The sequence below is a fragment of the Argopecten irradians genome, chromosome 12, assembly GCF_041381155.1.
Source record: "Argopecten irradians isolate NY chromosome 12, Ai_NY, whole genome shotgun sequence".
Taxonomy (NCBI): Eukaryota; Metazoa; Mollusca; class Bivalvia; order Pectinida; family Pectinidae; genus Argopecten; species Argopecten irradians.
Window position 1 is genome coordinate 855,380 of NC_091145.1, and position 17,058 is coordinate 872,437.

The following is a 17,058-nucleotide window of genomic DNA, read 5'->3' on the forward strand; positions in this document are numbered from 1 at the left end:
ATATCCTACTATACTCACCTCTCCATAATAAATCATCGTCCATCATTTCACCTCTAATCGTTTGATATCCTAATGTACTCATCTCTCTATAATAAATCATCGTCCATCATTTCACCTCTAATCGTTTGATATCCTACTATACTCACCTCTCCATAATAAATCATCGTCTATCATTTCACCTCTAATCGTTTGATATCCTACTATACTCACCTCTCCATAATAAATCATCGTCTATCATTTCACCTCTAATTGTTTGATATCCTAATGTACTCACCTCTCCATAATAAATCATCGTCCATCATTTCACCTCTAATCGTTTGATATCCTACTATACTCACCTCTCCATAATAAATCATCGTCTATCATTTCACCTCTAATCGTTTGATATCCTACTGTACTCATCTCTCCATAATAAATCATCGTCCATCATTTCACCTCTAATCGTTTGATATCCTAATGTACTCACCTCTCCATAATAAAGTATCGTCCATCATTTCACCTCTAATTGTTTAATATTTTACTGTACTCATCTCTCCATCATAAATCATCGTCTGTCATTTTATCCAACATTGTTTGATATCCTTTTGTACTCATCTCTCTATGTTTTTTAATAATTAGCACGTGATGATGAAATATCTGTACAAAAATGCAGTTTACACACCAGTAAACAACAAACAGTGAAAATCATTCCTAATATTTACATTTCGATCGACCATTTCATTTAAATTAAGTGTTTAAATCAAATAAAACTGTGTTTTTTCAATGTTATACAATTGTTGGAACAGCCGGTCAATTGATATAATCCCGGAACAGCTGGCTTCAATTTGGCGGGAAATGTTGTCGAATTCGGAGATTACACAAAATATAGTTCCACATTAACTTTATCTTTTTTCACCCATATGCACAATATTTGTTGTTTTTTAATTCACTTATATAAATTTAAGATTTCTATTACATTCATACATGTTATATATTGAAGATTTTTCATACAGATTCACACTACTTGCGGAAGTCAGTGTTCCGGTTGGTGTACATGTATTCTTGCGCGGCAACCACTGCGTTTACGCAGGTGTCAACGATTTCGCAGTTGGTAAGGTTATATAATAAAGAGAAAACGGAAATGTAAATATCACTCTTTGTTCCAGGGACAGTATGCAGCTACTCTAATAACCTCGCCAACAGACCCGTGAACAATAGTATGCACCGACCCCTCAAACTTAAGATCCAAAATGCACTTAACCAAGTGATACTAGGCGATGCTGAGTCTCGTGGGGTGTTTGTAGGAGGAAGGCGTAGAAACAGGAAGAAAAGGAGAACTAGAAATGGTAAGATTAATTGTTTAATTAGACAAACAATGGAAATAAGAGCGCACAGCTACTTAACTTTCAACTTTAGTTGTTTTAACAAAGTAAAAAAAAGTCCAATTACTATAGATACACTGCTAGGAAAATAGCAATTGTTGATCTCCCCTATCAAAACCATTTGTGTACCTTATATTTCTGATATGATTTCAGATTATTTTGAATCTTAGATCATATTCATAATTTTTCACATCCATCGGTTTTACATTATCTTATATTGGTGTCGATGCAACTATAGTCTCAAACCACCGAGCATTATAATACGTGAGATAAAAACAGGGATTGGGATTTCTAATTCCCAAAACTTTTGAAATATTTAGTACTACCTTCAAACTACATGTGCTGAGAGAATGAATTTCTTTCCTGAGCTTGGGAATCCATTCTCCTGGTTCATGTTCTGTTATATCAATGCGTTACGTTATCCCCAGTTTGGCAGATGATACAACATGCTATCACAGACGTATTGTCCATTTACCTTCATCTCTATCATATCGTATTTTTTTCAGTCAAGGAGAAGAAGAAGGCGAGGAAATGTGAAGGGGGCAGAGGTTCCCCGATGGTGGTGAGAAATAACTATGGTGAGTACCGTGTACTGTTAAATCAGGAGTGTGAATGGGCAAAGACAAAGGTTCCCCATTGGTGGTGAGATGTAACCATGGTGAGTACCGTGTACCGTTAGATCAGGAAGTGTGAAGGACAAAGGTTCCCCATTGGTGGTGAGATGTAACCATGGTGAGTACCGTGTACCGTTAGATCAGGAAGTGTGAAGGACAAAGGTTCCCCATTGGCAGTGAGATGTAACCATGGTGAGTACCGTGTACCGTTAGATCAGGAAGTGTGAAGGACAAAGGTTCCCCAGTGGTGGTGAGATGTAACCATGGTGAGTACCGTGTACCGTTAGATCAGGAAGTGTGAAGGGACAAAGGTTCCCCAGTGGTGGTGAGATGTAACCATGGTGAGTACCGTGTACCGTTAGATCAGGAAGTGTGAAGGGACAAAGGTTCCCCAGTGGTGGTGAGATGTAACCATGGTGAGTACCGTGTACCGTTAGATCAGGAAGTGTGAAGGGACAAAGGTTCCCCAGTGGTGGTGAGATGTAACCATGGTGAGTACCGTGTATTAGATCAGGAAGTGTGAAGGGACAAAGGTTCCCCAGTGGTGGTGAGATGTAACCATGGTGAGTACCGTGTACCGTTAGATCAGGAAGTGTGAAGGGACAAAGGTTCCCCAGTGGTGGTGAGATGTAACCATGGTGAGTACCGTGTACCGTTAGATCAGGAAGTGTGAAGGGACAAAGGTTCTCCAGTGGTGGTGGTGAGATGTAACCATGGTGAGTACCGTGTACCGTTAGATCAGGAAGTGTGAAGGGACAAAGGTTCCCCAGTGGTGGTGAGATGTAACCATGGTGAGTACCGTGTACCGTTAGATCAGGAAGTGTGAAGGGACAAAGGTTCCCCAGTGGTGGTGAGATGTAACCATGGTGAGTACCGTGTACCGTTAGATCAGGAAGTGTGAAGGGACAAAGGTTCCCCAGTGGTGGTGAGATGTAACCATGGTGAGTACCGTGTATTAGATCAGGAAGTGTGAAGGGACAAAGGTTTCCCAGTGGTGGTGAGATGTAACCATGGTGAGTACCGTGTATTAGATCAGGAAGTGTGAAGGGACAAAGGTTCCCCAGTGGTGGTGAGATGTAACCATGGTGAATACCGTGTACCGTTAGATCAGGAAGTGTGAAGGGACAAAGGTTCCCCAGTGGTGGTGAGATGTAACCATGGTGAGTACCGTGTACCGTTAGATCAGGAAGTGTGAAGGGACAAAGGTTCCCCAGTGGTAGTGAGATGTAACCATGGTGAGTACCGTGTACCGTTAGATCAGGAAGTGTGAAGGACAAAGGTTCCCCATGGTGGTGAGATGTAACCATGGTGAGTACCGTGTACCGTTAGATCAGGAAGTGTGAAGGGACAAAGGTTCCCCAGTGGTGGTGAGATGTAACCATGGTGAGTACCGTGTACCGTTAGATCAGGAAGTGTGAAGGGACAAAGGTTCCCAGGATTAACAGGTATTAGATAGAGTGTGAAGGACAAGGTTCCCAGTGGTGGTGAGATGTAACCATGGTGAGTACCGTGTTACCGTTAGATCAGGAAGTGTGAAGGGACAAAGGTTCCCCAGTGGTGGTGAGATGTAACCATGGTGAGTACCGTGTACCGTTAGATCAGGAAGTGTGAAGGGACAAAGGTTCCCCAGTGGTGGTGAGATGTAACCATGGTGAGTACCGTGTATTAGATCAGGAAGTGTGAAGGGACAAAGGTTCCCCAGTGGTAGTGAGATGTAACCATGGTGAGTACCGTGTACCGTTAGATCAGGAAGTGTGAAGGGACAAAGGTTCCCCAGTGGTGGTGAGATGTAACCATGGTGAGTACCGTGTACCGTTAGATCAGGAAGTGTGAAGGGACAAAGGTTCCCCAGTGGTGGTGAGATGTAACCATGGTGAGTACCGTGTACCGTTAGATCAGGAAGTGTGAAGGGACAAAGGTTCCCCAGTGGTAGTGAGATGTAACCATGGTGAGTACCGTGTACCGTTAGATCAGGAAGTGTGAAGGGACAAAGGTTCCCCAGTGGTGGTGAGATGTAACCATGGTGAGTACCGTGTACCGTTAGATCAGGAAGTGTGAAGGGACAAAGGTTCCCCAGTGGTGGTGAGATGTAACCATGGTGAGTACCGTGTACCGTTAGATCAGGAAGTGTGAAGGGACAAAGGTTCCCCAGTGGTGGTGAGATGTAACCATGGTGAGTACCGTGTACCGTTAGATCAGGAAGTGTGAAGGGACAAAGGTTTCCCAGTGGTGGTGAGATGTAACCATGGTGAGTACCGTGTACCGTTAGATCAGGAAGTGTGAAGGGACAAAGGTTTTCCAGTGGTGGTGAGATGTAACCATGGTGAGTACCGTGTACCGTTAGATCAGGAAGTGTGAAGGGACAAAGGTTCCCCAGTGGTGGTGAGATGTAACCATGGTGAGTACCGTGTACCGTTAGATCAGGAAGTGTGAAGGGACAAAGGTTCCCCAGTGGTGGTGAGATGTAACCATGGTGAGTACCGTGTACCGTTAGATCAGGAAGTGTGAAGGGACAAAGGTTCCCCAGTGGTGGTGAGATGTAACCATGGTGAGTACCGTGTACCGTTAGATCAGGAAGTGTGAAGGGACAAAGGTTCCCCAGTGGTGGTGAGATGTAACCATGGTGAGTACCGTGTACCGTTAGATCAGGAAGTGTGAAGGGACAAAGGTTCCCCAGTGGTGGTGAGATGTAACCATGGTGAGTACCGTGTACCGTTAGATCAGGAAGTGTGAAGGGACAAAGGTTCCCCAGTGGTGGTGAGATGTAACCATGGTGAGTACCGTGTACCGTTAGATCAGGAAGTGTGAAGGGACAAAGGTTCCCCAGTGGTGGTGAGATGTAACCATGGTGAGTACCGTGTACCGTTAGATCAGGAAGTGTGAAGGGACAAAGGTTCCCCAGTGGTGGTGAGATGTAACCATGGTGAGTACCGTGTACCGTTAGATCAGGAAGTGTGAAGGGACAAAGGTTCCCCAGTGGTGGTGAGATGTAACCATGGTGAGTACCGTGTACCGTTAGATCAGGAAGTGTGAAGGGACAAAGGTTCCCCAGTGGTGGTGAGATGTAACCATGGTGAGTACCGTGTACCGTTAGATCAGGAAGTGTGAAGGGACAAAGGTTCCCCAGTGGTGGTGAGATGTAACCATGGTGAGTACCGTGTACCGTTAGATCAGGAAGTGTGAAGGGACAAAGGTTCCCCATTGGTGGTGAGATGTAACCATGGTGAGTACCGTGTACCGTTAGATCAGGAAGTGTGAAGGGACAAAGGTTCCCCATTGGTGGTGAGATGTAACCATGGTGAGTACCGTGTACCGTTAGATCAGGAAGTGTGAAGGGACAAAGGTTCCCCAGTGGTGGTGAGATGTAACCATGGTGAGTACCGTGTACCGTTAGATCAGGAAGTGTGAAGGGACAAAGGTTCCCCAGTGGTAGTGAGATGTAACCATGGTGAGTACCGTGTACCGTTAGATCAGGAAGTGTGAAGGGACAAAGGTTCCCCAGTGGTGGTGAGATGTAACCATGGTGAGTACCGTGTACCGTTAGATCAGGAAGTGTGAAGGGACAAAGGTTCCCCAGTGGTGGTGAGATGTAACCATGGTGAGTACCGTGTACCGTTAGATCAGGAAGTGTGAAGGGACAAAGGTTCCCAGTGGTGGTGAGATGTAACCATGGTGAGTACCGTGTACCGTTAGATCAGGAAGTGTGAAGGGACAAAGGTTCCCCAGTGGTGGTGAGATGTAACCATGGTGAGTACCGTGTACCGTTAGATCAGGAAGTGTGAAGGGACAAAGGTTCCCCATTGGTGGTGAGATGTAACCATGGTGAGTACCGTGTACCGTTAGATCAGGAAGTGGGAAGGACAAAGGTTCCCCAGTGGTAGTGAGATGTAACCATGGTGAGTACCGTGTACCGTTAGATCAGGAAGTGTGAAGGGACAAAGGTTCCCAGTGGTGTGAGATGTAACCATGGTGAGTACCGTGTACGTTAGATCAGGAATGTGAAGGACAAAGGTTCCCATGGGTGAGATGTAACCGTACCGTGTACCGTTAGATCAGGAAGTGTGAAGGGACAAAGGTTCCCCAGTGGTGGTGAGATGTAACCATGGTGAGTACCGTGTACCGTTAGATCAGGAAGTGTGAAGGGACAAAGGTTCCCCAGTGGTGGTGAGATGTAACCATGGTGAGTACCGTGTACCGTTAGATCAGGAAGTGTGAAGGGACAAAGGTTCCCCAGTGGTGGTGAGATGTAACCATGGTGAGTACCGTGTACCGTTAGATCAGGAAGTGTGAAGGACAAAGGTTCCCAGTGGTGGTGAGATGTAACCATGGTGAGTACCGTGTATTAGATCAGGAAGTGTGAAGGGACAAAGGTTCCCCAGTGGTGGTGAGATGTAACCATGGTGAGTACCGTGTACCGTTAGATCAGGAAGTGTGAAGGGACAAAGGTTCCCCAGTGGTGGTGAGATGTAACCATGGTGAGTACCGTGTACCGTTAGATCAGGAAGTGTGAAGGGACAAAGGTTCCCCAGTGGTGGTGAGATGTAACCATGGTGAGTACCGTGTACCGTTGATCAGGAAGTGTGAAGGGACAAAGGTTCCCCAGTGGTGGTGAGATGTAACCATGGTGAGTACCGTGTACCGTTAGATCAGGAAGTGTGAAGGGACAAAGGTTCCCCAGTGGTAGTGATATGACCATGGTGAGTACCGTGTACCGTTAGATCAGGAAGTGTGAAGGGACAAAGGTTCCCCATTGGTGGTGAGATGTAACCATGGTGAGTACCGTGTACCGTTAGATCAGGAAGTGTGAAGGGACAAAGGTTTCCCCATTGGTGGTGAGATGTAACCATGGTGAATACCGTGTACCGTTAGATCAGGAAGTGTGAAGGGACAAAGGTTCCCAAGCGTTAGTGAGATGTAACCATGGTGAGTACCGTGTACCGTTAGATCAGGAAGTGTGAAGGGACAAAGGTTTCCCCAGTGGTGGTGAGATGTAACCATGGTGAGTACCGTGTACCGTTAGATCAGGAAGTGTGAAGGGACAAAGGTTCCCCAGTGGTGGTGAGATGTAACCATGGTGAGTACCGTGTACCGTTAGATCAGGAAGTGTGAAGGGACAACGGTTCCCCATTGGTGGTGAGATGTAACCATGGTGAATACCGTGTACCGTTAGATCAGGAAGTGTGAAGGGACAAAGGTTCCCCAGCGGTAGTGATGAGATGTAACCATGGTGAGTACCGTGTACCGTTAGATCAGGAAGTGTGAAGGGACAAAGGTTCCCCAGTGGTGGTGAGATGTAACCATGGTGAGTACCGTTGTACCGTTAGATCAGGAAGTGTGAAGGGACAAAGGTTCCCCAGTGGTGGTGAGATGTAACCATGGTGAGTACCGTGTACCGTTAGATCAGGAAGTGTGAAGGGACAAAGGTTCCCCAGTGGTGGTGAGATGTAACCATGGTGAGTACCGTGTACCGTTAGATCAGGAAGTGTGAAGGGACAAAGGTTCCCCAGTGGTGGTGAGATGTAACCATGGTGAGTACCGTGTACCGTTTGATCAGGAAGTATGAAGGGACAAAGGTTCCCCAGTGGTGGTGAGATGTAACCATGGTGAGTACCGTGTACCGTTAGATCAGGAAGTGTGAAGGGACAAAGGTTCCCCAGTGGTGGTGAGATGTAACCATGGTGAGTACCGTGTACCGTTAGATCAGGAAGTGTGAAGGGACAAAGGTTCCCCAGTGGTGGTGGAGATGTAACCATGGTGAGTACCGTGTACCGTTAGATCAGGAAGTGTGAAGGGACAAAGGTTCCCCAGTGGTGGTGAGATGTAACCATGGTGAGTACCGTGTACCGTTAGATCAGGAAGTGTGAAGGGACAAAGGTTCCCCAGTGGTGGTGAGATGTAACCATGTTGAGTACCGTGTACCGTTAGATCAGGAAGTATGAAGGGACAAAGGTTCCCCAGTGGTGGTGAGATGTAACCATGGTGAGTACCGTGTACCGTTAGATCAGGAAGTGTGAAGGGACAAAGGTTCCCCAGTGGTGGTGAGATGTAACCATGGTGAGTACCGTGTACCGTTAGATCAGGAAGTGTGAAGGGACAAAGGTTCCCCAGTGGTGGTGAGATGTAACCATGGTGAGTACCGTGTACCGTTAGATCAGGAAGTGTGAAGGGACAAAGGTTCCCCAGTGGTGGTGAGATGTAACCATGGTGAGTACCGTGTACCGTTAGATCAGGAAGTGTGAAGGGACAACGGTTCCCCATTGGTGGTGAGATGTAACCATGGTGAGTACCGTGTACCGTTAGATCAGGAAGTGTGAAGGGACAAAGGTTTCCCAGTGGTGGTGAGATGTAACCATGGTGAGTACCGTGTACCGTTAGATCAGGAAGTGTGAAGGGACAAAGGTTTCCCAGTGGTAGTGATATGACCATGGTGAGTACCGTGTACCGTTAGATCAGGAAGTGTGAAGGGACAAAGGTTCCCCAGTGGTGGTGAGATGTAACCATGGTGAGTACCGTGTACCGTTAGATCAGGAAGTGTGAAGGGACAAAGGTTTCCCAGTGGTGGTGAGATGTAACCATGGTGAGTACCGTGTACCGTTAGATCAGGAAGTGTGAAGGGACAAAGGTTTCCCAGTGGTGGTGAGATGTAACCATGGCGAGTACCGTGTACCGTTAGATCAGGAAGTGTGAAGGGACAAAGGTTTCCCAGTGGTGGTGAGATGTAACCATGGTGAGTACCGTGTACCGTTAGATCAGGAAGTGTGAAGGGACAAAGGTTCCCCAGTGGTGGTGAGATGTAACCATGGTGAGTACCGTGTACCGTTAGATCAGGAAGTGTGAAGGGACAAAGGTTCCCCAGTGGTGGTGAGATGTAACCATGGTGAGTACCGTGTACCGTTAGATCAGGAAGTGTGAAGGGACAAAGGTTCCCCAGTGGTGGTGAGATGTAACCATGGTGAGTACCGTGTACCGTTAGATCAGGAAGTGTGAAGGGACAAAGGTTCCCCAGTGGTGGTGAGATGTAACCATGGTGAGTACCGTGTACCGTTAGATCAGGAAGTGTGAAGGGACAAAGGTTCCCCAGTGGTGGTGAGATGTAACCATGGTGAGTACCGGTTACCGTTAGATCAGGAAGTGTGAAGGGACAAAGGTTCCCCAGTGGTGGTGAGATGTAACCATGGTGAGTACCGTGTACCGTTAGATCAGGAAGTGTGAAGGGACAAAGGTTCCCCAGTGGTGGTGAGATGTAACCATGGTGAGTACCGTGTACCGTTAGATCAGGAAGTGTGAAGGGACAAAGGTTCCCCAGTGGTGGTGAGATGTAACCATGGTGAGTACCGTGTACCGTTAGATCAGGAAGTGTGAAGGGACAAAGGTTCCCCAGTGGTGGTGAGATGTAACCATGGTGAGTACCGTGTACCGTTAGATCAGGAAGTGTGAAGGGACAAAGGTTTCCCAGTGGTGGTGAGATGTAACCATGGTGAGTACCGTGTACCGTTAGATCAGGAAGTGTGAAGGGACAAAGGTTCCCCAGTGGTGGTGAGATGTAACCATGGTGAGTACCGTGTACCGTTAGATCAGGAAGTGTGAAGGGACAAAGGTTCCCCAGTGGTGGTGAGATGTAACCATGGTGAGTACGTGTATGATCAGGAATGTGAAGGGTGAGATGTACCATGTGAGTACCGTGTGTTAGATCAGGAAGTGTGAAGGGACAAAGGTTCCCCAGTGGTGGTGAGATGTAACCATGGTGAGTACCGTGTACCGTTAGATCAGGAAGTGTGAAGGGACAAAGGTTCCCCAGTGGTGGTGAGATGTAACCATGGTGAGTACCGTGTACCGTTAGATCAGGAAGTGTGAAGGGACAAAGGTTCCCCAGTGGTGGTGAGATGTAACCATGGTGAGTACCGTGTACCGTTAGATCAGGAAGTGTGAAGGGACAAAGGTTCCCCAGTGGTGGTGAGATGTAACCATGGTGAGTACCGTGTACCGTTAGATCAGGAAGTGTGAAGGGACAAAGGTTCCCCAGTGGTGGTGAGATGACCATGGTGAGTACCGTGTACCGTCAGATCAGGAAGTGTGAAGGGACAACGGTTCCCCATTGGTGGTGAGATGTAACCATGGTGAATACCGTGTACCGTTAGATCAGGAAGTGTGAAGGGACAAAGGTTCCCCAGCGGTAGTGATATGACCATGGTGAGTACCGTGTACCGTTAGATCAGGAAGTGTGAAGGGACAAAGGTTCCCCAGTGGTGGTGAGATGTAACCATGGTGAGTACCGTGTATTAGATCAGGAAGTGTGAAGGGACAAAGGTTCCCCAGTGGTGGTGAGATGTAACCATGGTGAGTACCGTGTACCGTTAGATCAGGAAGTGTGAAGGACAAAGGTTCCCCAGTGGTAGTGAGATGTAACCATGGTGAGTACCGTGTACCGTTAGATCAGGAAGTGTGAAGGACAAAGGTTCCCCAGTGGTAGTGAGATGTAACCATGGTGAATACCGTGTACCGTTAGATCAGGAAGTGTGAAGGGACAAAGGTTCCCCAGTGGTGGTGAGATGTAACCATGGTGAGTACCGTGTACCGTTAGATCAGGAAGTGTGAAGGGACAAAGGTTCCCCAGTGGTGGTGAGATGTAACCATGGTGAGTACCGTGTACCGTTAGATCAGGAAGTGTGAAGGGACAAAGGTTCCCCAGTGGTAGTGAGATGTAACCATGGTGAGTACCGTGTATTAGATCAGGAAGTGTGAAGGGACAAAGGTTCCCCAGTGGTGGTGAGATGTAACCATGGTGAGTACCGTGTACCGTTAGATCAGGAAGTGTGAAGGGACAAAGGTTCCCCAGTGGTGGTGAGATGTAACCATGGTGAGTACCGTGTACCGTGTATTTGATCAGGAAGTGTGAAGGGACAAAGGTTCCCCAGTGGTGGTGAGATGTAACCATGGTGAGTACCGTGTACCGTTAGATCAGGAAGTGTGAAGGGACAAAGGTTCCCCAGTGGTGGTGAGATGTAACCATGGTGAGTACCGTGTACCGTTACGATCAGGAAGTGTGAAGGGACAAAGGTTCCCCAGTGGTGGTGAGATGTAACCATGGTGAGTACCGTGTACCGTTAGATCAGGAAGTGTGAAGGGACAAAGGTTCCCAGTGGTGGTGAGATGTAACCATGGTGAGTACCGTGTACCGTTAGATCAGGAAGTGTGAAGGGACAAAGGTTCCCCAGTGGTGGTGAGATGTATAAGGTCGTACTTCAACATAGATCACTTCTAAGGTCGTACTTCAACATAAATCACTTCTGAGGTCGTACTTCAACATAGATCACTTCTAAGGTCGTACTTCAACATAAATCACTTCTAAGGTCGTACTTCAACATAAATCACTTCTGAGGTCGTACTTCAACATAAATCACTTCTGAGGTCGTACTTCAACATAAATCACTTTTGAGGTCGTACTTCAACATAAATCACTTCTAAGGTGTACTTCAACATAAATCACTTCTGAGGTCGTACTTCAACATAAATCACTTCTGAGGTCGTACTTCAACATAAATCACTTCTGAGGTCGTACTTCAACATAAATCACTTCTGAGGTCGTACTTCAACATAAATCACTTCTAAGGTCGTACTTCAACATAAATCACTTCTGAGGTCGTACTTCAACATAAATCACTTCTAAGGTCGTACTTCAACATAAATCACTTCTAAGGTCGTACTTCAACATAAATCACTTCTGAGGTCGTACTTCAATATAAATCACTTCTAAGGTCGTACTTCAACATAAATCACTTCTGAGGTCGTACTTCAACATAAATCACTTCTAAGGTCGTACTTCAACATAAATCACTTCTGAGGTTTCGTACTTCAACAAAAATCACTTCTAAGGTCGTACTTCAACATAAATCACTTCTAAGGTCGTACTTCAACATAGATAATTTCTAAGGTCGTACTTCAACATAAATCACTTCTAAGGTCGTACTTCAACATAAATCACTTCTAAGGTCGTACTTCAACATAAATCACTTCTGAGGTCGTACTTCAACATAAATCACTTCTAAGGTCGTACTTCAACATAAATCACTTCTGAGGTCGTACTTCAACATAAATCACTTCTGAGGTCGTACTTCAACATAAATCACTTCTGAGGTCGTACTTTAACATAAATCACTTCTAAGGTCGTACTTCAACATAAATCACTTCTAAGGTGTACTTCAACATAAATCACTTCTGAGGTCGTACTTCAACATAAATCACTTCTAAGGTCGTACTTCAACATAAATCACTTCTAAGGTCGTACTTCAACATAAATCACTTCTAAGGTCGTACTTCAACATAGATCACTTCTAAGGTCGTACTTCAACATAAATCACTTCTGAGGTCGTACTTCAACATAAATCACTTCTAAGGTCGTACTTCAACATAAATCACTTCTAAGGTCGTACTTCAACATAAATCACTTCTAAGGTCGTACTTCAACATAGATAACTTCTAAGGTCGTACTTCAACATAAATCACTTCTGAGGTCGTACTTCAACATAAATACTCAAATAAATCACTACTGAGGTCGTACTTCAACATAAATCACTTCTGTGGTCGTACTTCAACATAAATCACTTCTGAGGTCGTACTTCAACATAAATCACTTCTGAGGTCGTACTTTAACATAGATCACTTCTAAGGTCGTACTTCAACATAAATCACTTCTAAGGTGTACTTCAACATAAATCACTTCTGAGGTCGTACTTCAACATAAATCACTTCTAAGGTCGTACTTCAACATAAATCACTTCTAATGTCGTACTTCAACATAACTTAGCTGATAAAAAGTGTCTGTGACTCGTAGATCGTTGCGTTGTTTGTAAATGTTGGCAAAATGTGGATTGTACATTCAATTTAGCAAGTCGACAGGATTAAGTACATATTTATGTCACCAAATAACCATTCCATTATATGTTTACCAGTGTCTATACCATTTACAAGGAGCGCTTGTTTGACCAGATTCGACTATACAAAAGCATACACATTTTGTGCCGAGTCCTTCCTATAACGGCACAAAAATATGTCTGTTTAGGGTTACATTGGCAAAAGAATAGGGTCGGTAGGTCGGGATGGTTTTTTTTGTTGTTGTTTTTCTAAGTATGTCTTTTACTCTAAAATAATGGCCGGAACCGGAGTCTGAGATGGAAATCCCGAATTCAAAAAAAAATCCTAGAAAAGCGGAAAAAAATAGGGCCTGGAGAAAAAATTAGGGTCGGTCGGGTAATCTTAAACAAAAATATTATTTTTTGGGGCCTAAGCCATATTTGCACGATACAATTTACAACCGCTATTCGCATGACAAAGTTATAATTAAAAAGGATTTGATAAGATTGCTTTCTTTAAGGTCGATTTTTTTCTTACGTTGTTTTCTATTTTGTATTTTCTACTCATGTAACATGCGAGTCGGAAATTATATTTGTCGTAATTTTCATAGTTACAAATAAAAATTCAACACCAAAAGTTCGCAATATTTTGAAAAATAGAATAGATGTACTTGCAATGCATAGAATTTAATTTTACATGAACAAATAAGAGCTAACTATAGATTTACTGCATCATTCATGTATGTCTGTCCATTTGAATGATTTTCGCAGCTGAATTCATCAAACCTTGTAGAGTTCAATAGAAAAATAACATGTAAAAGTTTTAATCCAATTATGGCACATATTACGTCATTGAATTTTACGTATTGGTACCTATGTGAATGTCCTCACTAAGCAGACGACTGTAACCCTCTAAACCATGGACAGTAGTTACATACCATAGACAAGTATTACCTACTAACGTAGTACAAGGTAGTCCTTTACTTTCTATTGACCATACTAACGTAGTACAAGGTAGTGCATTACTTTCTACTGATCATACTAACGTAGTACAAGGTAGTCGATTACTTTCTACTGATCATACTAACGTAGTACAAGGTAGTCCATTACTTTCTACTGCATATACTACGTAGTACAAGGTAGTGCTACTTTCTACTGATCATACTAAGTAGTACAGGTAGTCCATTACTTTCTACTGATCATACTAACGTAGTACAAGGTAGTGCATTACTTTCTACTGATCATACTAACGTAGTACAAGGTAGTGCATTACTTTCTACTGATCATACTAACGTAGTACAAGGTAGTGCATTACTTTCTACTGATCATACTAACGTAGTACAAGGTAGTGCATTACTTTCTACTGATCATACTAACGTAGTACAAGGTAGTGCATTACTTTCTACTGATCATACTAACGTAGTACAAGGTAGTGCATTACTTTCTACTGATCATACTAACGTAGTACAAGGTAGTGCATTACTTTCTACTGATCATACTAACGTAGTACAAGGTAGTCCATTACTTTCTACTGATCATACTAATGTAGTACAAGGTAGTCCATTACTTTCTACTGATCATACTAACGTAGTACAAGGTAGTCCATTACTTTCTACTGATCATACTAACGTAGTACAAGGTAGTGCATTACTTTCTACTGATCATACTAACGTAGTACAAGGTAGTCCATTACTTTCTACTGATCATACTAACGTAGTACAAGGTAGTGCATTACTTTCTACTGATCATACTAACGTAGTACAAGGTAGTGCATTACTTTCTACTGATCATACTAACGTAGTACAAGGTAGTGCATTACTTTCTACTGATCATACTAACGTAGTACAAGGTAGTGCATTACTTTCTACTGATCATACTAACGTAGTACAAGGTAGTGCATTACTTTCTACTGATCATACTAACGTAACGTAGTACAAGGTAGTCCATTACTTTCTACTGATCATACTAACGTAGTACAAGGTAGTCCATTACTTTCTACTGATCATACTAACGTAGTACAAGGTAGTCCATTACTTTCTACTGATCATACTAACGTAGTACAAGGTAGTGCATTACTTTCTATTGATCATACTAACGTAGTACAAGGTAGTCCATTACTTTCTACTGATCATACTAACGTAGTACAAGGTAGTCCATTACTTTCTACTGATCATACTAACGTAGTACAAGGTAGTCCATTACTTTCTACTGATCATACTAACGTAGTACAAGGTAGTCCATTACTTTCTACTGATCATACTAACGTAGTACAAGGTAGTCCATTACTTTCTACTGATCATACTAACGTAGTACAAGGTAGTCCATTACTTTCTACTGATCATACTAACGTAGTACAAGGTAGTCCATTACTTTCTACTGATCATACTAACGTAGTACAAGGTAGTCCATTACTTTCTACTGATCATACTAACGTAGTACAAGGTAGTCCATTACTTTCTACTGATCATACTAACGTAGTACAAGGTAGTCCATTACTTTCTACTGATCATACTAACGTAGTACAAGGTAGTCCATTACTTTCTACTGATCATACTAACGTAGTACAAGGTAGTGCATTACTTTCTATTGATCATACTAACGTAGTACAAGGTAGTCCATTACTTTCTACTGATCATACTAACGTAGTACAAGGTAGTCCATTACTTTCTATTGATCATACTAACGTAGTACAAGGTAGTGCATTACTTTCTACTGATCATACTAACGTAGTACAAGGTAGTCCATTACTTTCTACTGATCATACTAACGTAGTACAAGGTAGTCCATTACTTTCTACTGATCATACTAACGTAGTACAAGGTAGTCCATTACTTTCTACTGATCATACTAACGTAGTACAAGGTAGTCCATTACTTTCTACTGATCATACTAATGTAGTACAAGGTAGTCCATTACTTTCTACTGATCATACTAACGTAGTACAAGGTAGTCCATTACTTTCTACTGATCATACTAACGTAGTACAAGGTAGTCCATTACTTTCTACTGATCATACTAACGTAGTACAAGGTAGTCCATTACTTTCTACTGATCATACTAACGTAGTACAAGGTAGTCCATTACTTTCTACTGATCATACTAACGTAGTACAAGGTAGTCCATTACTTTCTACTGATCATACTAACGTAGTACAAGGTAGTCCATTACTTTCTACTGATCATACTAACGTAGTACAAGGTAGTCCATTACTTTCTACTGATCATACTAACGTAGTACAAGGTAGTGCATTACTTTCTACTGATCATACTAACGTAGTACAAGGTAGTCCATTACTTTCTACTGATCATACTAACGTAGTACAAGGTAGTCCATTACTTTCTACTGATCAACTAACGTAGTACAAGGTAGTCCATTACTTTCTACTGATCATACTAACGTAGTACAAGGTAGTCCATTACTTTCTACTGATCATACTAACGTAGTACAAGGTAGTCCATTACTTTCTACTGATCATACTAACGTAGTACAAGGTAGTCCATTACTTTCTACTGATCATACTAACGTAGTACAAGGTAGTCCATTACTTTCTACTGATCATACTAACGTAGTACAAGGTAGTCCATTACTTTCTACTGATCATACTAACGTAGTACAAGGTAGTCCATTACTTTCTACTGATCATACTAACGTAGTACAAGGTAGTCCATTACTTTCTACTGATCATACTAACGTAGTACAAGGTAGTGCATTACTTTCTACTGATCATACTAATGTAGTACAAGGTAGTCCATTACTTTCTACTGATCATACTAACGTAGTACAAGGTAGTGCATTACTTTCTACTGATCACACTAACGTAGTACAAGGTAGTCCATTACTTTCTACTGATCATACTAACGTAGTACAAGGTAGTCCATTACTTTCTACTGATCATACTAACGTAGTACAAGGTAGTCCATTACTTTCTACTGATCATACTAACGTAGTACAAGGTAGTCCATTACTTTCTACTAATCACACTAACGTAGTACAAGGTAGTCCATTACTTTCTACTGATCATACTAACGTAGTACAAGGTAGTCCATTACTTTCTACTGATCATACTAACGTAGTACAAGGTAGTCCATTACTTTCTACTGATCATACTAACGTAGTACAAGGTAGTCCATTACTTTCTACTAATCACACTAACGTAGTACAAGGTAGTCCATTACTTTCTACTGATCATACTAACGTAGTACAAGGTAGTCCATTACTTTCTACTGATCATAC

At 43.2% G+C, this 17,058-nt stretch overlaps 1 protein-coding gene across 1 annotated transcript in view; it reads left to right on the forward strand.

The window, feature by feature from the left end:
* LOC138336165 (probable serine/threonine-protein kinase kinX) overlaps nucleotides 1-17,058 on the forward strand; it is a 34,460-nt gene that overhangs the window by 4,575 nt on the left and 12,827 nt on the right. Inside the window, exons 2-3 of the mRNA XM_069285505.1 lie at nucleotides 1,146-1,325; nucleotides 1,868-1,939. Coding sequence (XP_069141606.1) covers nucleotides 1,146-1,325; nucleotides 1,868-1,939 — 252 coding nt within the window. The remainder of the gene's footprint in view (nucleotides 1-1,145; nucleotides 1,326-1,867; nucleotides 1,940-17,058) is intronic.